This window comes from Macrosteles quadrilineatus, unplaced genomic scaffold (assembly GCF_028750875.1).
Source record: "Macrosteles quadrilineatus isolate MER2022 unplaced genomic scaffold, UCM_ALF_1.0 Scaffold_4__1_contigs__length_99947679, whole genome shotgun sequence".
Lineage (NCBI taxonomy): Eukaryota > Metazoa > Arthropoda > Insecta > Hemiptera > Cicadellidae > Macrosteles > Macrosteles quadrilineatus.
Genome location: NW_026542597.1, coordinates 69,733,822 through 69,756,429, shown reverse-complemented (window position 1 = coordinate 69,756,429; position 22,608 = coordinate 69,733,822). Strand labels below are relative to the sequence as shown.

General features: G+C 34.8%; 1 protein-coding gene across 1 annotated transcript in view; it reads right to left on the bottom strand.

Moving 5' to 3' along the window:
- Positions 1–12,694: 12,694 nt before the first annotated feature.
- LOC128993025 (protein purity of essence-like) overlaps positions 12,695–22,608 on the bottom strand; it is a 36,767-nt gene continuing 26,853 nt past the window's right edge. The window contains exons 2-7 of the mRNA XM_054416778.1: positions 22,122–22,226; positions 21,082–21,215; positions 19,610–19,930; positions 13,791–14,103; positions 13,392–13,551; positions 12,695–12,901 (exon numbers count right to left, since the gene is read on the bottom strand). Of these exons, the coding sequence (XP_054272753.1) occupies positions 12,834–12,901; positions 13,392–13,551; positions 13,791–14,103; positions 19,610–19,930; positions 21,082–21,215; positions 22,122–22,226 (1,101 nt within the window). The 3' untranslated portion in view covers positions 12,695–12,833. The remainder of the gene's footprint in view (positions 12,902–13,391; positions 13,552–13,790; positions 14,104–19,609; positions 19,931–21,081; positions 21,216–22,121; positions 22,227–22,608) is intronic.

The following is a 22,608-nucleotide window of genomic DNA, read 5'->3' as shown; positions in this document are numbered from 1 at the left end:
TGCACGCTTTTAGTGATACATGGTGCGCTTTGGTTTCGCTATGGTGGATTTGTTGGGGTAGTTTTTGCTGAAGAATTTTAATGGAATAACTCTTCTGTGTGGGTTATGGAAAACTAGCAGAATACCCGTCCTTCGTACGTGATTGGCATATAAATATGCTTATTGCAGTTATACTCAAGCTTTGCGTTTGTAATGGGAGGAGGCATAGTTTGATAAAATTTGCTTTTTTAAGTTGACGGTATACTATGGTATTACACATCTACCATATCCATACTGTTCTACCTCTTCACCTAAACAATAAAGAAAAATAAAGTATTACAAATTTTAAAAAATCACATATTATTCATGACATTAAAAACATAAACATAACTGTAAACAATCCTAATTTGACAGTTCTCATTGCGTATCACAGTTTTTTGTTGCTTCTTAGTTCAAATTAGCTGTTTTCATAAATGAAATAAACGGTATCAGCATTCTGACACATACTTTCTCCCATAAGTTTGTCAACAACCTTTATCATGTGTAAGCGGTGAGAGTAAATATACGGAAATGGGATTTGTAAGATTTTCTTCAGAATTTAAAGGACTATAACATACTAAATTTTTATCAAAATCGTTCGAGCCAATATTGGGAAAATATGATTTTTCCGTTATTTTATGGGGGTTTTATGGGGAAATAACATAATTTACAATAACTTTTGAACCGTAATTTTTACAGAGATGGGATTTGTACCATTTTGTTCAGAATAATATAAAGGACTATAACATACTAAATTTTTATCGAAATCGTTCAGGCCATTTTTGGGAAAATCTTTTTTTTCCGTCATTTTATGGGGTTTTATGGGAAAATACCCATTAAAAATAAAAATTTCTAAGAAATGAGAAAAACTATCAAAATTGTAAGGATCATAACATACTATGTTAAATAAAAACGGATTTTTTTGTCTAAAATCCTATTTTTCGTTATTTTATGGGATTTTTATGGGAAAATAACATAATTTACCATAACTTTTGAACCGTAATTTTTACAGAAATGGGATTTGTACCATTTTGTTCAGAACTTAAAGGGCTACAACATACTAAATTTTTATCAAAATCGTTCGGGCCATTTTTGAGAAAATCTGATTTTTCCGGTTTTTTATGGGTTTTTATGGGAAAATCCCCATGAAAAATTAAAATTTCAAAAAAATGAAAAAAAAAACGCCTGGAGATACCATGGATTAGAACCTACATACCAAATTTCATCGAAATCGGACCACAGGTGTAGTCTCTAGCTCTGTACACATCCAGACACACAGACACACACAGACATCACTTCGAAAACCACTTTTTTGGGTCCAAGGGGACCCAAAACGAATATATCCACTCAAAACTCAAACTCAAAAATTTTGACGAAAACAATACTTTCTCCATATACTATGGTATAGGGGGAGAAAGTAAAAATAATAGTGCTGCACCCTGTTAGTAAATGTGATAACTTTTAATGCTTTTGCATATCGTAGAACCAACTTTTTAGTTGAAACAGCTGACTAAATTCGTAATTATTCCCTTTAAATATGAATACGGGGTACTACAGAGCCACTACTGGTGAGCCTCTATGTTATGAACGATGCTAAATTTCAGCCCAATCCGTCCATTAGTTAATGATTGAGCAGCACACACACAATCGCACAAACTTTCAGATTTATAATATTAGTAAGATAAGATAGTCTTGTTTGTGCGTAAAATTATAGAAGAGGAATGTGGACAAAAATAAAATATGAAGATAGGTAACCGTGAACATATTTTTTATCTCGAATTGTGTATTGTGTAGTATTTATAAAACCACAATTTCTCAAGTTAAAATCCTTGTGTGAAATCGAATGAAATAAGTTGTCTAACCATCAGAAAGCTAGGTGTATTATCACAGATTAAATATTACAGCTATCTCAGGTAAATTTAATTACAAGATTTTTTCGAATAGCTTCAATGATAACATTTTGAAGATGTCAAAAATATTATAAGTGTGAACGCTACAAGCAGGTCCCATCATTGACTTTCGATACTTTGCAAAATTCTCATGATGAAGTCGACATTAGCGCACCAAAACATGAACCACGCGTGAAAAATGCTTTAGATATTATAATAGGATGAGAAGTCTACTTGCACTATCAAAAGTAATGGTTGATTAAATATTTAAACACAAACTGCATGGTAAAAGCAGTGAACACCGTAGTCAATGTGATCTGGGATCAGTTGATATGTCCAATGTCTTCCTCATAGCTTTGCGGAACGTTAATCCATGGCATTTGCACAACAAAATCACAACAGATAACCTCATAATTGGATAAAAATTTAAAATAATCCCCGAAAATAAGCGCAATATGTAGAAATCGCTGAGTAGACAAGGGGCAGACGTATCGCACCAACACTAAGCACTAAACACTAAACACAGAACACGTCGATGTAACGCTGGGCCGCAATATCCTCAGTTTTATTATTTAATCACGTGACACACCACGTGTAAATGTCTCTATCTTGTAACCTCCCCTCCCCCTCCCCCTCATACGTCATCATCGTCTGACAAGCTGTATCACTTTATCGACGTCATCCCTTGCGATCCCACAATATTGTACTCTTTATGACCTTTGGTTTATAGCGAAGATTTACTATGTTCGTTTTGTTTTAGCGAATTTCCCATATAGCGTTTAGGAAATAGGAAAATCTAACATTTTGGTGCAAAATGTTTGTAAAAATTCAATCAGGCCAATGGAAATTCGCTTAGTCAACAGTTTTTTCTCAGCGGGGTATTTGCAGCATGAGACAAAGATAATTTATAGAGTTTTAGATGGTTTTAGTATTGGTGATAGTGAAGTAAACACCGTTTACATATCACTGAGTTACACACCGGTAATCTTTTGAGTTAAAAATATGACTGTTATTCGGTTTGAAATTACTTCTGTAGTACCCTAAGGGAGTATGTTTTATGGAAATAGGCTACCTACCAGGGGGGAGGCCTGCCTTGACACTGTGGCCACCAATCTGGATTCTTGGGACTACAAGGTGTCGATAGTGGATGCGCTGGTTGCTGACCACCTTGCTGTTGTAATGGAGGTGAACTTCGATGCTGCCCTGGTAAGCACTCAGTCTAATCTTTCTTGGCATAAAAATTATATTTTTACAAAAAGAATTGTAAAGAGTGAAAATATTCCCTTGCTTCAGAGAGAATTGGCCAACACGCAATGGCAAAATAACATGCTAAGTCAGGAACCAGGCTATGCTTTTGATCAGTTCCTTAAAGTACTTATTTTAAATTTTAACACAGTCTTTCCATGTAAGAATTATCACAAGAAATCTCCCAGTAGCAGTAAACCAGACAAAAATAAAATAGGCCTAATAGATAAATCCTGGTATACAACAGATCTCAAAAAACATAGTAACTATGTAAAAGCTGTACATGACAGATACAAGTGTGAAAATAGTGGTGGAAATAAGGATAGGCTGTTCTCACTCTATTTGAAAGAAAAAAATCTTACAGAATCAAGGTGCAGGAAGCTAAGAAAAAAGCAAATATGAGTTACATTGATGCGTGCCCGAACAAATGCAAAGCTGCGTGGGACGTTGTTAAGATCAACACACCTAAACTGGATGTACCAAGCTCTGTTAATAGCCCTGACGATTTCAACAACTTTTTCATCAGGTCTGTGGAGGAAATTGTGCAGTCATTGGCCGAAGACCCCAGCGGAGAGGTTTGGAACATTGATGGAACCAACGTAAGAACCACAGAATGTACGCTGAGTCAATTCAACATGGTGAGTCCCAATCAAATACTCAATTTAGTTAAAAATTTCAAGAACTCTTCCAGTCCCGACTACTACGGTATTTCGTGCCATATTTTAAAATCAATTATACATCATATAATAGATCCACTCACAGAACTGATAAACCTATGCTTGGTCAAGGGGGTCTTCCCTGAGTGTCTGAAGATTGCTAGGACAGTCCCAATTCATAAAAAAGGTGATTTTAGTGTAATTTCAAACTACCGGCCTATTTCTATTCTGCCAGTACTCTCCAAGATACTAGAGTCCATCATCAAATCTCAGTTGCTTGATTACTTTGAGGAAAATAACCTCCTTTCTACTTCTCAACATGGATTCCGGAGGGACAGGTCTACAGTCACTGCTCTGATATCCCTCATGGAGCATGCAAACAACACCTTTGAGGAGGGAGGTATTCTTGCCTTAACTATGTGTGACCTCAGTAAGGCATTCGACTGTGTCAACCACAAGATTTTGCTCAGGAAGCTGTCAGCCTATGGAGTTTGTAACGTTGCACTCCACATGCTTTCTGACTACTTAGACAACCGTAAGCAGATAGTGTCCTTGGAGGGAGCTGTCTCCGAATGTAGGTCTGTGGAGCATGGTGTCCCGCAGGGAAGTATTCTTGGCCCTCTGCTCTTCATTATACACATAAACGACCTGGACCTGGATGGAAGGACCCTTCTTTTTGCAGATGACTCAACCTTGGTAAACAGAGGATTTAGTGCTGATGACGTTCTGTCAGAGGCCAATGAAACCTTCACCTCTGCAAAAAACTGGTTCCAGAGCAATAAGTTAAAACTTAATGAAGATAAGACTCAAAGAATATTATTGTCTCTAAAAAAAGAAATCCCAGCAGGGAACAACGAACCAGTCAAAATTCTAGGCTTCTGGCTGGATAACAGGCTTGATTGGAACTTTCATTTGGCCAAGGTTTGTTCAAAATTATCAAGAGTAATTTGTCTTCTAAGGAAATTGACAAAGGCGTTAACTGTGGATCACCTTCTAGGAATCTATCATGCCCTGTTCCACAGTCATTTGAACTATGGTCTTCTGTTGTGGGGACACTCGGCGGCCTGCAGTGATGCTCTTGCTCTGCAGAAGAAGGCGTTAAGAGTTATGGCATCAACTCATGACCTTGAACACTGTAAACCTCTTTTTAAAAAATTTAGAATCTTCACAGTATATAACCAGTATATTTTCAACTCTCTAAACTACATCAAGCAGAATATCAATCTTTTTAATGACAGAACAACCATACATCAACATCGAACTCGTAAAGCTCAAAATCTGGAAGTCCAAAGATGCAGGCTGAGCAAAACTCAAAAATCCTTTCCAATTGCAGCCATAAAACTATTCAACAGCCTCCCAGCTGACGTGAAAAGCCTCACAACCTCAAAATTCAAGAACCACATCAAACACGAACTACTAGAATGGCCAGTGTAGCGGTGGGGCACACGGGAGGGACTAAGGCTAACATATCTTGTAGTGTCAGCGTTCGCCGCTAGGACTGCTAAATTGAAAAAATTTAAATTATTTTTTATTTTTTGTTATAAAATTAACTTTTTAATTATAAAATATTGTGTTAAAGTTATAAAATAAATTTTTAATTTTTAAAATTAAACTGTCATAACATAACTTAACCAACCAGACTTGCTGATAATATAAAAACTATATAAGATAAAAATCTAATTAATGATTACTTATAATTTTTAATTAATTATAAAATTAATTTTAAAATTTAGTATTATAAAATTAAACTGTCATAACCTAACCTAACCAACCAAACTTGCTGATATGAAAAATTTGTTGACAAAAAGTTAATGCTGCCAGCGGGTTTCGAACCCCGGACCTCCTGAACAGCAATCCGATACGCTACCAACTATGCCACGAACGCCGCTGAAAACACATCGTTTCGTTAGGCCTCTCGCCCACTATACGATTTCGGTCGTACGACACTGTGTCGTACGATATTCTTATCGTATGTGTGGTCCTCGCCCACTTTACGACACTTTGTCGGATAAATGGCCAGTTGCTCGGTAGCCCTGGAAGAGTGAGGTGTGGGTGTGTTGCGCAATATCTTAAAACAGTGGTTTTGTATCAAATAGTAAAACAATGATTCCGTTACGTGTTGTTGCAATGGGGCTTCTGTGGCGTAGATTAAGCGATAGTGGCCAATGTAGGCCTACAGCATTAAAGAAACATTTATTTTTATGTGCAAATTATTTTTTAAGTTAATGTATTTAAAGAAATTTTTAAATTATATTAGTCCATGCATTTTACAAGTTTTTTAATTTACCATAACTATCATAGGATTATAGGATAGTCTGGTAAAAAGTATGTATGTTAAAAATTTTTGGATTAGTTTTTAAATATTAATGATTTAATTTTATCAACATAATCTACAAAAAAATATATTTATAGGTTTTAGTGAAACTTTTTTACACAATATAATTAATAATTAAGATTATACAATGATAAATAATAGCCAAACTCGCATTTTTTCAATAATTATTTTGGTATATTTACTCATAAGTGATGCAGTATTTAAACATAATATAAAGAAAAATATGAACAAATTGTAAAAAATAAATAGGAAGATCAAAATTACGCAAAATAGTGGTTGAAAAATAAAACCAAGTGATATATCAAACATAATAATAAAAAAAGTATGAATGAATAGTAAAAAATATTTATTCACGATAAGAAATACGCAAAGTGATATAACAACTATAATAATGACTAAGTATGAGTTAATTGCAAAAAGTATATATAAGACTACTGGGGAGAACGCACGACATACGATAAAAATCGTATAGTGGGCGCGCGCCCATTTGATTGTGTACGCCACTGCGAGTAAAACAGTCGTACGACAGTCGTGTATCACAGTGGCAGTGGACGACTGCTTCACGACAGTTTGTCGTAGTCGTGAGATTATCGTACAGTGGGCGAGCTCTCATAAGATCCAATGGTTCACTGTGGAAATGTTGTCGTTCCGACACAGTGTCGTACGACCGAAATCGTATAGTGGGCGAGGGGCCTTACGGTAATCGTGTCGCCTCAAGAGAAGACAATAACCACTAGAGATATGACGTCATTACACATTTAGCCTTAGTCCCTTCCGTGTGCCCATTCCGCCAGTATACACCCTGAATGATGTAGAAGGAATCCCACTATTCACGGGAAAAAAATAGCCGAAAGGCATATGACGCAGTCAATCCCACAAGCTGGGTCAAAGACGAAGACATCAAGTATCAAGTATTAAGTAAGTATCAAGTAAGTATCTATGGTAGTACTTTGCAATTGCTCGAATTCGAGCAACTTGTACAGTATAAGTAATTTTATATTTTTTAATTAATGTCTCTAAATCTACAGTTCTACTGGATCGATTTTCGTGTCTTTGGAAGACGTAAACGTTTTCTATACTATGGTGATAAGATTGATAAGAAGTTGTAGTTCAAACATGTTTTCCTAGATTAACTTGGTTAAAAAGTATTGTAGCATATGCCACAAATCAAATTATGGACAGCAGCATTCTCAGGCTGAAATTAGTTGTCGGTTTGATTCAATTCAATGTAATAATGCGAATTTTATTCCAAGAGTATGCTATTTGTTTTGTGCTCGACTAAAACAATACCTCGATACTATATTGAAAAGCATATATTTCATTTTTCGAATACAAATTAAGGTTCATCTTGAACTTCTTATAAGCTTCTAGGATTTTCAAAGTTCTTGAAGCTTTCTGTGGACGCTACACACCGTGTATAGTTTGGCAAACTTGTAATTTAATTCCCAACAATCGTGTAATCCGTTGATGTACAGACCCAGTTGCTGACACTCGTAGTGGCTGTGATGGCTCAAGAAATATTTCTTCTCTGGTTCATTTAGGTGTTTCTGTTGAAATTAAGGATCAGTCAATAGAATTGCAATGTCCGATTACGAAACATCTCAGTGAAATTTACTCTGCCTTTAGTAAGAAGTACTCAAGTGTTTAGCTAACTAATGTTTATTGAACAGTTAATTTGGAAGATTAAACAGTGTTTAGTCTTCCAAATTAACCAAGTCTTTGTCTGGGGACACACTATGTGGGATATTATAATTTCAATGCTATTGCGCTTTGAAATATTAAGAAATAAACTTATGCTGTCGGTAGTTCCAATCGTAACCTGGTTGTGGTTGTTTGCCTGTTCTATTTTTCATGAAATGCCAATAGTATCACCACTATTAAACATTTTCTTGCATTTGTGTGTTCAATATGTGTTGTAATGTGTAATTAAACCATCAACAAAGCAACTTTTACTGGAAGGCGGTGTTTGGAAATGGCATCCTACAAAAACACGAAACACAATTGTTCCAGTTTTAACTGATGAAATGCAGGTCTAATGTAAACTTGATAAAAATGCTGTAAATATATAACATCACAAACTATTATGGCATAGTCCAATGGTATATTGCCTGTGATAACAGTCAACATTGCATCTTTAGGCTACGCATGAATGGTTATGAATGTTAAAAGTAAATTTAAAGTAAATTGAAGGACGTAAAATTTGTCTTTTTAAAGTTTTGCGAATGGTTACTCATTTAACACAATAATTATGTTAGTTTCTATTATCTGCAGTAAAACTGAGAATTGAAGTTGTAACTCACCTAAGGTTCAGAAGAAATGTGTGTCTCTCAAATTTACATCAAAGTCAAGTTTTCAACACTTCCATCGATGCTGATGTTTTGGTGATGTGTTTCTCATGTCGTACACAAACATGAAATAAAAATGTATATTAGGATAATTTATATATAAATTAAATTTCATATATACATCTACGTTTCTGTCAGTTTTAAACTAGTTAAATTTATTGAATCCTTTATGATCACATCACTCTTTAGATCGTAAATTTTAAGGGTAGCTAATTCCTAAACTGGCCGCCAGAGATATACCCCAATGCCATCTGGTGGTAAACTCCTGAACTCATTGCAGGCCCAATGTAAACAAAGCAATATTTTGCATTGCGAGAGCTCTGTTTTATACAGGTTATTCAATTTAATCAAACTTCCGCTATCGTTTATATACATTTTAAAAGCTACTTAACTTTATACTATTATATTTATTAAACTCATAGGATGTTTTTTTTTTACTAAAATATATAAAATGTAAATAATTGCATTTGCCTCTCACAGGGATGTAAGTGAATTAATACATCCATATGAGAGTAATTGTTTTTGTTTTTTGTCGCTATCCAACTGTAAGTATACCATTCTCTGCGAAGCTGTGACTCGACTCGCCCGGGTCGAGGAACGGCTTATAAATAATAATTATAATTATAATTTAGAGAAAATAACATAATATACCGTACTTGTATACTGTCTCCTCTAGTCTCTAGTCCAATCCCACTCCTGCATTAAATCTGAGACAAATCATAACATATCACAACTGAAGGTAATATGAAAGATTTGGAAGTAAACATATCACACACATTAGTCGACTCTTATGTCTCAATGAGATATCCCTTAGCTATAATTTAGAACAAACCTAAATTATTTTTATAATGCAAACTTTTAAACGGAAATTTTCTCTCAATTAAAAAAAAAGATAATATTTAACATGAAATCTAATGACAATACGACGTGGTAAAGTAATCCAAATTTCAAAATCCAGTCCAGAGAGATGAGTTTACAAATTGGATAACAAAATATTTGATTTAATTTAATCACAAATCATAATGGAGGGACTAATCCAATATCTAGGAATAACTTATTGTCTAATATATCTATCCTTGTTTTGTTTTCTAGATACTGTAGGTAGATGTTTGGATCTAGTGTAGGGTGATGCCCAACACATAGTATTACGGACCTTATTGATATTACTAATCAAATAGATTACGTTATTATTACGCATCAAATTTACCAAATTGATATCTTTGTCGTCCAACTTCAGAGTCTCAAAAAATGTATTGCTTCTAACGTTTTACTTCCTTCTGTAGATGTTGTGTGCTTACTGTAGATGAAGTTTGTTTTTAAAACTACAAATTACTGTATACATTTCAAGCGATTTATATTTGCTTTAGATTTAGTCCTATTAACATTAATTGAACAATTACATTCTATTTATATGTAAGCTATTGCTCTTATATTAACACTCCATAGACGTGTACTTACTCAATCAAATAGTACAATGTAGCCGTGTATATCCACACATTTGACGTGACGTGTGACAATCTGTTATACTTTTGAGTCTTGAGAGGTTAAGTTTCGGTGTTTTTTGGATCCCATGTCTTCCGGGATGAACAATCTTCTTAGGAGATGACAGATCCACTTGTTTATACCAAGAAGTTGCCTAATATAAGTATATTTAATAAACTAGATTTCGTTTAAATTACTGTGTGCATTGATTGAATTAATATAAATACAATTTTCAATATCCATGGCAACAAAAATAAATCTTTTGTATGAAAAACTATGACGAAAGCTATAAACAAAGATAGGCCTATATTTAAGTTTATGAATTAGTAATTCAGTATTTTTTACTACCTAATTTAAAAACCTGTCAAATTTCAATTGTGATATAATAACACGTTTTCAATGGTAAAAGAATTAATTTAGTGTTAACTAAAGCAAATGAGGACATTTTCTGTTAATTCACTACAACTAGTTTTTAGAGCAATAGATTATTTTTTAGCAAATAGAAGTGGTAGTGAATTCAACTTTGGTTAGGTTAGTATAGAGTTAGATAAACCTAACCTTACAACATTCCTAACCACAGTGGTAGTGAAATAACGGAGAAGGACCAGCAAATTTTGAGCTCCATCTCACTCTATAATAATCTCATTTTCGACATTTTACTAATTTACATACCGTACGAGTCTTGTTTCTATTGACAATTATGGTAGTGTTTTAGGGCAAACAATAATTACGCTAACTGACCTGAGTCAGGTAGTCGGGTATTCCTGAATTGCGCCAACTGGGTCTCATATAAAACAACATTTTCAGTAACAGGTGTGTTTTGCGGCAGATTCATGACCCTGTGCCTTCAATAGACCCTTTGTATTAGTTGTGAGTTCTCAGAACTTTGGAATCTCCCAAATCGCATAGGAGGCATTGTTATTATATGTGAGGATATTATATTATGTAGGAGGCATTGAGGTATAGATGCATGTTAAAATCAACAGGCCGCCGTGTTTGGGCACTATGTTTGACAACTATAACACGTGATATTCGATAACATTGCAAATGTATCTTTCACACAGTATCGGTACGTCCAGAGTCCACGTCGATTCAGATTTTCGGCGGCAGGAATGGCACATGCATTCAAATGGAAGTGGCCGTAGTGGCTGCCCGTTTCCGAGCCCGCATGCAGGAACCTGCTTACCGAATTCTTCATTCTGGTTTCAGATTTTGCTCGTATGCATACTATTTAGTTAAATAAATTATGTTTTATAGTAAAATATCTATTTTTTTCATTCTTACTTTTAGGTTTACCACTAAACGGTCTTAAGGTTTTTTTGTTTTGTAGGTGACATCAGTTTCTTACAATACGTTGTCCAATTTTAATATACATTTCGGTGGTTTCACTCAACGCAATATAGAAAGAAACTATATTATTTATAGCTATAGGAAAAGAGATATATAATATCATGAACAACATTTTTCACTGGCTGTAACTTCACAAAAGTTTCAGACCTTATCATTTCACACGTTAATCCCTCATCCGACAATTCCATAACGACTGACTCGCTTCTTTGCCAACCGAGTCAGTACCGGTGGCATATTTCCTGCTTCCACTGTGACCACCAACAAATCATCTGACTCAGATTAACCACGCGCTGAGAATTTGTATCTGAATCGGTGTGCACCCTAGACATACCGTATGGGTTTTCTACATTGAAGGATGTAAGAACCAGCATAATGGAGCTTTTTTTTGCTGCTTCTGATGTATTTAAAATGAAAAGCAATCAGTAAAATGTTCAAACGACATAAAGACCAACACAACAGCCATCTTCCGCAACTCTCTTGGGTAATACATATAGCATATTTCTAGAAAAATCCAATTAAACTTGAGAAATACAGGAATAAAACCTATTTGTTATGTTATAGTGTTAAGTGTGCCCTAAAAATGTCTCTTACCTGAATAACTGTTTTTTGTCTTCTTCTACTTATTTTCTTCCAGAGTCGGTTGAAAATATACAGGTTATGATATTCAGGTGATTTGCTGATCCCAAAAAGAACAGGGTTCATCAACTGACAAAGTAATTTTTTTGTCCATTACAAACCACGTATGTTGTTGGTTTGATCATTAAAAAAATTTTTTTAATATGACAACATAAAACATCAACAATACATGAAACACAGTAAAAAAGGTGTCAGAATTTATAAAAGAACAAAAAGTCTTTTTTTATAGGCCAGGTATGTTCACACACACACACATATGCACACACAGGCGCTGGGGATTAGGACCAGCCGTATTTCCATTTCGTTAAATATTCTATTGTACTTAACCAATCAAAATAAAACTATTTTTATTTGTAACTTTACTTTGACTAAACGGAGTATTCGGTGAGGTGACTAATGGGATTTAGGCCTAGCCACCCCAGCTACTCGTCACCAGAGCAACTTACCCTGTCCCTTGCACCCTTGAGTGTGGGGGTGCATGAGACGGAACTTGACCTGGCCTCCATCGGCATTCTGAATTTGCTAATATTATAGTGCACTTTGCAGTCATGAACTAAATGTGTTGATTGTCTGCTTAAAGTATTTAATGTTACATATAACAAAATCAACTATTAAGCACATGAAGCAGAAAGCATGTAGCCCTATCAACAAATTCTTAGCAACTGTGAAATTTTATAAAAATAGAACACATGTAATTACTCTCCAATAAGGCGATCAATGATTCATTAAACATCATAAATAATAATTTATTAAGAATAAGATAATAAGCTTAATACAATTCTTTTTAACAAACCACACATGAAAATCTGTAAGAACAGCCCAAATTATAAAAATTTCAAAACTCTTAAGTGATAAGTTTGCATCTAGGTGAATTTTTCTAAGAGATTAGACCAGTCAGGATGTCCTTGATGTAGGTTGAAGGATCAGTGATTTCGTTCAGGAAACCTGAAACAAAACAATCAGGGAGTTTTAGTTCCACAGTTCTCTTGAATAAGGAAAGAAAAGGATTGTCAGTGACTCATTCTGTGCTGAGACCTTTGTTCCAAAAGAACCACAACGGTCTACAGCTAGATTAGATGGATAGCCTGAACGTTTGTTTTAGAAACAGATTGGAATGAAAGAGAATGTTAATACAATCACAGCAGGCATAGGTCTGAGAAGGGGTGACATACACTATTCAACTTATTTGCACCTATCATTGTTCGAGGCACCTCCCTCATGTACGCAGGAAATTTCTACACAGGATTCATCACATAACAAATTTTCAGTGTCAGGCAATAAGGTGAAATAAAAAAACCATCAACTATAGGTAGCTGGAGTCCTAACCCTCAAAAGACCTTGCTGAAGTTGTTCCAATATTTTATATCTTTCCAATGTCATTTAACAAATTGATTTATTTTGTTTCTGCTCTTCACATTACAATGACGTAACTTACCAAGGACGTCGCATATCTCCTCGAAGGACGTGGCAGGCAACAGCTCGTCTGTGTAGGCAGCCATCAGTCTCTCAGAACACTTGAGCAGAGTCTCGTCATTGTGTCTGATGTAGTCTGCCAGAGTGGTAGGCCATTGCTCCTCACTGCTTACTGAGATACCCTGCAATGGAATGAACATTGTGATTGTGAATATTCTATAAAATATAGGATGCAATAACATACTGACCTCACAAGTTTCTTGATGATTCTATTCTATAAGAACTGGAAAACATAAATTATAGAGCTTACCCTAGTTTTTCCATCAGTGACAATTTGTAAATTATTATAGCCTGTATTCTAAGTTGTCATGCGAGAATTATTTTATTCATTATTTTTATTTTACAAGCGATCCCGACCTACCTTGAAGTACTGCTTGTATATGATGTCCACCAGACCGAAGAAGACCAGTGTGCTCTTGTAGACACTGTAGTCAGCAGGCGCAGGGTCTGTGATGGTGTGTGCGCTTGAGTGTCTCACATGAGCCAGCACTAGCAGACGACGCAGGTGTGCCAGGCGAGTCACACGCCAGCGCCCAGGTGAGTGTAGACACAGAGACAGCGTGGCCCAGTACAGTGGACCCTCCGCCTCGTAGCTAGACTCTATCCACCGTTCTGTAGCGGCACACTCCAGGTAGGTGTTGAGGTTCTTCTCTTCTCTACTGCCACATCGTGTCCTACAGAAAAGAATTGTAGGATCAATAGCAATGTTGATATTATTCTATGTGGTGATTTCAATGTGGATTTTCTTGATATTGACTGTAATCAACGAAAAGAAGTAACTAATACATTTAATGCTTTTAATCTACATTTGGTTACATTAGAAATCACTAGGCCTAATATGAGAAAAGGTAAAATTGTCAAACTTGGAACTTGTATTGATAACATCGCAACCAACATTCACAGAGATAACAGGACTGGTTGTGTTGTTCCCACCCTTGTATCAGATCACTATGCAATTATGTTATCTACTAGATTACATTTCAGGTGTATGAATGGGCAAAATAGTTTTAGGATCTCACGGCCCATTAATAAAATGAGTGGTGTTATATTATGTTCAAATTTAAGTAAAGTAAAATGGCTACTAAGCCATTTTATGTTTTGTTTTAACATCATTTAATGTTTCTAATGAATAAACACTAGTTTATTCATTAGAAACATTAAATGATAAATTTGACCTTTTTTTGAATATTTTTTTAACCCTAGCAGTGGCCAACCGTCGTCTGGTTACGGTATGACGTTGATGCTTAGAATGGCCAAAGTCGTCTGGTTACGGTATGGGCCGAAATTTTTTTAACGGTAAAAAAACACTTACAATCAACTCAGATTAGAATAATATATATACCATTCGAAAGATCACATTCTGAACTTTCATTTGATTACATAAACAAACCCTGTAGCAGGTATATAACAATGTCACGACGATTAGAAATCAAATGAAATTTTGGCGCGGTACGACTTTTGCAGCCGACACTTGGGAACTGGCAAAACACGTCTTGTTTGGCATTACCCTGCTCGGGTAATTTTCGTCTTGGGATGTTGCGGGTGATACCACTGGATAGCCATTGATTTTATCTTCATTGTGGTAGTGATATTTATAACTAAATATTGATTGCACAATCGGTACGATTTTATGAAAACAGCTGTTTTCGAAATTTCTAACAAATGGCCAACAGTCGTCTGGTGACAGTATGGAAAATACGAATTATATACAGTGAAAGTTATTATTACTAGTCATATAGTATATCATTTTGAAGAGGAAGAAATTTAGATTCAGAGAGTGGCAGCCCTGCACTCAGGGTTATTTCTGTATGCTCGCATGTAGACAGTGATGTAGACGACGGAAGTGAGTCATTACTGCCACAGTCTGTCAGCTGTCTTGTATTGCCATTGTTTGTTTGTGTTGTTGTCGTAATACCGCGATTTATTACTAAATATGTTATTAGTTCGTAGTGTTAGTGTAAGTGAAGTGTTGTGTGTGTGTATAACAGTTATCTTCATGCATAAATATTACTGAATTGTGTGGAATAGTGTTCATAAAAGGTTGTATTTTGTTAGCATCATGTCCTAAAATGACGATTCTGACATTCAGAGATTGTTGTACCTATATAATGATATACCCAAGAACCCAAGGTGTTATAAATTTTTATAAAGGTAAATGAATACACTACAACATGTTTATAATGGTTCGGGGGTAAACAATTTTGTAAAAAAGTTATAGCCTATACTAAATAGGCCTACTACTGTAGGCTATTTTGTTAGCATCATGTCCAAAAATGACGATTCTGACATTCAGAGGGGTTATAATGATTTACCCAAGGTGTTATACATTTTTATAAAGGTAAATGAATACACTACAACATGTTTATATTGGTTTGGGTGTAAAAAATTTGGTAAAAAATTATATAGGCTACTAAATACTGTACACTCCATTTTCTCGAAATGCGCAAAAAATTCAAAACGTTCTCAAATCGATAGGCCTACATAATCATAGGTGAAAATAACTTTTTACCATCATACTTATGACTTTTTTGGATTCCTTACTTCATTGGCTTTACAAATATGTAGGCTACATATCATCAGCCTACATAATGTTTCACAACACAAGCAAACACTGTAGGCTATAGTTTACACTTATTTGCGGTTTTGCGGTTATTGTATTATTATGTCCCTATTACGTACCTACAAAAAAAATATTTCTAACATGTTATACATTTTTATGTTGGTAATTGAATACACTACAAGATTATTATGTTGGTTTGAAGTAAAAAGATTTGGTACAAAAGTTGTATACTAAGTACTGTGAATTTTGTTTTTCGAGAAATCGCTAAAATATATAAACATTATTTTATATACGTATGTTTATAGGTAAAAAATTATTTTTACCATAAACTTTATGACTTTTTTTGATTCCTTACTTCATTAGCTTTACAAACATGTATATATCATTATTAGTATACACATGTATTATAGAACTTTTTACAACATAAACTAACACTGTACGGTTCTCAATTTTTTCGGTTCTCCGTTTGTCATTATATTTCGCCCCAAAAACTTATAAAAAAAAAATATTTTCCTAACATGTTATATATTTCTATGTAGGGAATTAGATTTTCTACAAAATGTATATAATGAATTTCCCATAAAGAAATCCGTAGAAAAAAAATACCAAGGCCGCTTTTGAAATTTCAAAAAAAAAAATTCAAATTTTTTTATTTTTTTCACTTTATCGATAAAATACACTGTCTAAATCATTATGATATTACTATTTCTAGATTCTCCTGTTCTTTCTGAACAAAATGAATATGAGGTTGGCTAGGTTTACTTGTACGGTTGAATTTTTACGAATTTTCAAAAAAAGGTCTGCAAAATCGCCAAAATGGGTTGGCCATTCCCCACTTCTAACATTGGCCACTGCTAGGGTTAAGTGTTTTAGATTTTACAATGCCAATCAGATTGGTAGCAGATAAGAGAAGTGAGGATAAATATGACAACCGTTGGTATACAAATGAATTGCAGTGTTTGGAACAAAAATGTATTGAGTTTTTGGATGAATTTAAAATGACAGGAAATAAAACATGCAAAGAGGAATACAAGATAACTAAAAGAACATACAGAAAACTTATTAAAGAAGCAACAACAAACAAAATACAACTCAAACAATATATCTACAGCAAAGAATAAGTCGAAAGAAATGTGGAGTATAATAAATAAAAAAGTTAGTGTCAATAGAAAAAGCAAAAGTAAAAATTCTCTCGACCCTCAATCTTTAAATAACCATTTCTTAGACTCTGTAAACAATTTGATTAATAATTTATCAACATCGAACAAATCTTCTGAGGTCTATATTAATGTGTTGAGGGGTATGGACACAATGGCAGATATTAGTTTTAAATTAAAACCATTTTCTGTTGAACAGGTATTTGAGAAAATTAATAGGCTAAGCAGTAGTAGATGTCTAGATGTTTATGGACTAAACTCAGATATTATAAAAATGGCTGCAGTGTATATAGTTGAAGTACTGACTTATTTATTTAATCTTTGTATTGTCGAGGGTATATATCCTGATTGTTTAAAATGTGTTAAAGTAATTCCTGTACATAAAACCGGTGATAGATTAGATTTAAATAACTATAGACCCATCAGTATTATTCCTGTTATTAGTAAAGTTTTTGAAAGTTTGATAAATGACCAAGTTGTATCGTATTTTGAAGGAAATTATCTATTTAATTTTAGTCAATTTGGTTTTAGAGCAAATAGAGGAACGAAAGATGCAGTTCAGAATCTAATTTCTTATTGTTTAGATGAGTTAGAAATTCAAAATAATGTATCTTTGAAGTTTTATGATATTTAAAAAGCTTTTGACACTGTGTCCCATGATCTACTACTACAAAAACTTGCCTTTTATAAGTTTGAAGAAAATACTTTAAAATTTTTTGAATCATATCTGTATAGAAGATATCAAAGTGTTTATTGCAATGGTGTTTTTTCTGATTATAAAGAGGTGTTACATGGTGTCCCACAGGGCTCAATTTTGGGCCCAGTATGCTTCATCATTTACATTAATGATTTGCCTAAAAATATTCTAAACCTCAATGTTAAGCCTTATCTTTTTGCAGATGATTTAGCAATACAAATTCAAAGTGAGAATTTGCTAAATTCAACAGTAATGGCATACAAAGCAGATAGCTTAATCGAAGACTGGTGTAAGGCCAATAAATTGTTTTTAAATATAGAAAAAACTCAAGATTTATGTATTAGTTTTAATAATAGGCATAGTAAAAATTGTGTAAAATTTTTAGGTGTTTTTATAGAATCTAACTTAAAGTGGAAAGTTCATATTGATTATACAGCTAAAAAACTTAACAAAGGAATATTTATAATAAACATGCTTAAGAACAGTGTAGATTTTAATACCTTGAAATGCATTTACTATGCACATATACATTCCCATCTAAGTTATGGAACAATTGTATGGGGAGGTAGTAATTATAAAAAAAAACTTTTGTCATTGCAAAAACGAGCAATAAAAATCATGTACAATGTTGATTTTAGTACACACTGTAAACCATTATTTAGGGAGGCTAATATTTTAACTGTACAAGCAATGTATATTTTAGACTGCCTTGTGTTTGCAAAAAATAGTTTTAGTAAAACAGACACACATGAAAATGTACACAGTTACAACACACGAAACCGCTGCAATTTTATATCTAGACAGTGTCGATACAGCACCACAGCTACTAGTTTTATTGAAAAATCCAAACAGTATTATAATATGTTACCTAATACAATAAGATGTTTTAATTGTTTAAAATTTAAAATAGTACTTAAAAACTACCTGTTAAACCTGTGTCCATATAGAGAAATAGACTTCATTAATGATGTTAAATTAAACCTAAGTTAAAACCTTTAGTTCTAAGACATTTCCTTGACTGTGCCATGCATGTAAACTAGTGTAACGGCAATAAAGCATTCTTATTCTTATTCTTATTGTTATCGTTATCAGTATAAATAGAAATATTTCAGAGTTCATTTGGGACCTTTTTGTGAACTACCGGAACTTTAAACTGCTTAAAATAATTTCACTGATAAATTTTTAATTCCTGCACCCAGTAAATCAATCAACAATATAAATAAGAAAATACAATATTACATCATAATATTAAAAAAAGAAATGTGAAATAGCTATATAACTAGAACATTATTGAATGCATGTTTGCCAGGAAGGAACCTACCCAAAACAGATCCCACCGCTCAAGTAGACACACATTCCAATTTTGTTTAGTCTAACTCTAAACTGAGAATAGGTAGGTATATTATTGTTTATCTACGTTTTATATCTCATAGTGGCACAGGGTTGTAAATTTTACAATACATAGTAAAAATAAGGGATACATTATGAAATTAAAGTCAGGAGTGTGTATTAAATTTTTAGGTGTGTTGCTAACTTCTCGGCCTTTGGTGCAAAACGGACAGGTTTGATTTTCAGAATATCCACAAAAATTTAAAGAGGTTGGCACTGCTTTCCCTTGCACACGTTTGACTTTCTTACATATAAAAATTTAAAATTTTTTTTATATATGTGGTTTACAAAAATCTAACTATTGTGACATACTATACCATTGGGGGTTTTCACCCATTTCAAGTTATTTAGTTAACCAAACACCACAGAGTACTCACGTGTTGATCACATACAGCGCCATGTGCAGCAGGTAGGGTATGAGGTGCATGTTGGACTGCGGTCCACCACCTCCAGCATCCTCGTGAAAGCTCTTCTCCTGCGCGAACCTCAACAGCAGCAGTTTGAGATCATGAACCGTGGACACGTAGCTGATGTCTCTGTGACTAGTGCACTCCTGTAGATAGGTGTTGTGTCTAGCCAGACAACTGGCGAAGGCTGACTCTGGCACCTGAGGACCCCACAGTGGTAGTAGTCCGTTGCACCGGGTGTTGGCGTTCTGTAGAGCCGCTGACTCCCACTCGTCTCTGGCACGCGCCAGTCTAAAACACAAAATCTCATCAAAAACTGTCAGTTATTCGACACAGTAGAGCCTTAAACAAGCATCAAGGGTGAGATCAAATTAAAAAGCTTGGACACTAATGACTGTAAATAAAGTTTTATGTTTAATGCTAAGAAAAGGAGAGTTTGGACTGTTCTTATTCAAAAAACCTTAACACGTTCGCTGCGACGGATGTTCCGGAACGTCAGCGGGGCCACGGCGCCAGGAGCTAGGAGCGTTCCGGTACGTCACCGTTCATCGTTGTTTAACGTTTCCATGGATCAGGAAGCTCGTCACGAGCGTCCTATATATCTTTGCAGCTCGTGGGGACGTACTTTTCTGACATTAAAAAATGTAGTTTCCCAAAATCACCACCAGGGTTGTATAAAACAGGGCTTTGTCCCACCTCTTTCCTGCTAGATAGCGACATTACTTTACCGACTGCAACCTGGGTAGTGCTGCTATCTATAGACATCCCAAGAACAAAACAACCTGTGCAGAAACTAAAAGTACACGTGGTTCGCGCCGGTAGGTGTGGCGTACCATTCAAGCCTGCGCGGCTCGAAATGGCCCAGGGTTCTTTTGTTTCTGGTATGTCTATATCAGAATCGCTTGGTACTATATCCAAAGCCAGTTTTATTGCAGTGCAGAACATTGCTATCCAGTATAACTACTGTTGTTTTTACTACAATTCAGTGTATCATATCAACAGCAATGTTACGCAGCAGCGAGCGCTAGTTCAGCTCCTGGCGCCGTCTAGCGCTCAGCTGCGATCGTGTTAAAATGCCAATGTTGATTTTATAGACATAAAATAAAAGAAAGTTTGAATCTCACAGGCAAGACAGCAAGAATACAATTTGAGCTATAGAGACATGTTTTGTAAGGTAAACTAACACTAGGACAAATTCTGCAAAATCGTTATCTATTTCAGGGATAAATATTCTTACAATCCCTAACTTTATTGTTTTTATGATGGATAGGGTACTTTTTACAGTGACAAAATATGATTTTAGAGGTAATATTTTACTACAAAACAACTAAAAAAATAAAATTGTGTTTAAATAATCTTGGATATTTTAAAACAGCTGGGTCACAACTAGAAACTAGAAACATTGTAAATCTACAACTTGGATACAAGATAAGCTAGCGTACCGGACAGCATTCATGTGGCAGTCTACATGAACCACGTTGAAGTGAGTCACCGTGCTGTAGCCGATGGTCTTGCGAGCCTTAGTCTCAGCGTCGTCCACATTGCAACGCTTGGTGTACGTGTAGATACCCAACACCTGAACAGATAAATACATGTAGATGAGTGTAAAGACTTATGAATGTGAAAACATGTCTCCTTAAAATTTTAAACTATCCCTTTTGGTTTGAAAATTAAAACTATTGGTAAGTATTAGCATTGACTATTGGATACAGAAGAAGACATCCCATCCATATGGATCAGCTGTCGCCAATTTTTTTACTAAAAAAGAATGTAGTTGTGTGAGCCAGTCACAGATTGCGCTAGTGTCAAAAACTCTATTTTGTACCTTATTTTTTGTTACTGACATAGTTACTGGGTCACAACAGTTGCTATAGCTCATAATAAGTCATTCCATCAGTTTGACTTGGTAAAAACCATCATGTAGTCGGCAGAAATCAGTAATTTAGATCAGCGCAATCTGTAGGTGGCTCACATCAACTAAGACAAATTTTATTAAAAACCTGGCTACAACTTTAACATGGGGATAGAATGTCTAGTTGTATTAGTAAATTATTCATCAATTAGGAAAATTAGTTGTAGCCTAAGATTTGTTCAAGACAGGAAAAATCAGTAAATTATTAAAAAAATATATTTTTCCCTTTTTTCTGGAAAAGTTTTTTGATGATTTTTAAATTTTTTCACTACGGTAATTTCTAAAAATTATAACAATTGCAGAGGGTTCCAAGCAAAGTTTGCAAAATCAAAATCCTAATGAAATGCAGTATTGTATGATCAAAAACTAGATATGCCAGTTGAGGTATAAAATCCCTCATAAAGTCTCAAAGTACCAAAAATTTAAATTCCTTGATACCAGCTGTTTTGAATATTCAAGGGAATCGTGAATCGGAAATGGCCCACTCTGCATGATAGCAAGGTTAAGGTTTGAGTCAGATGCTGTAATCTTTTTTAAACAATAAGAAGTAAACATATTGCAGGCCTATACCTTGCCAGGCTGGAATTTGTAGCCTTCCCTGCAGATAACACACACGAGCCCTGTCTCTTCTCCGAGGTCTTCAATCTGCTGCAGAATATTGCTTTCTGCAGTCACCTACAAACACACATACAACATTACACTCGGATGTTTTGTGCAAAAACATTTCAACATAGGTACAATGATTATTCCAAGAACATAACTGTGTTTTTTTCTAGAAAGCCTAGCTGAAACAGCTTTAAAAGTTTTAGATTTGATTAAAGTCAATTAACACGTCGAGTGCGGCCCGCACCCCGCAAGGCCCAGTCACTGGTGCTCGGCCAGGTCCCACAGAAATAAATCAATCTTTGTGGTGCGGTCTTGAGGAGTAGACGGAAATTATTGTGTGTGCGATACTAGCATAACCTAACCTCTATTGTGTGTGTTTTACCCAAAGTTCCTGCGGCCAGGTGCTCACACGTGACCTGTAAATTCCTACTCACAAATTTAATAACTGCAC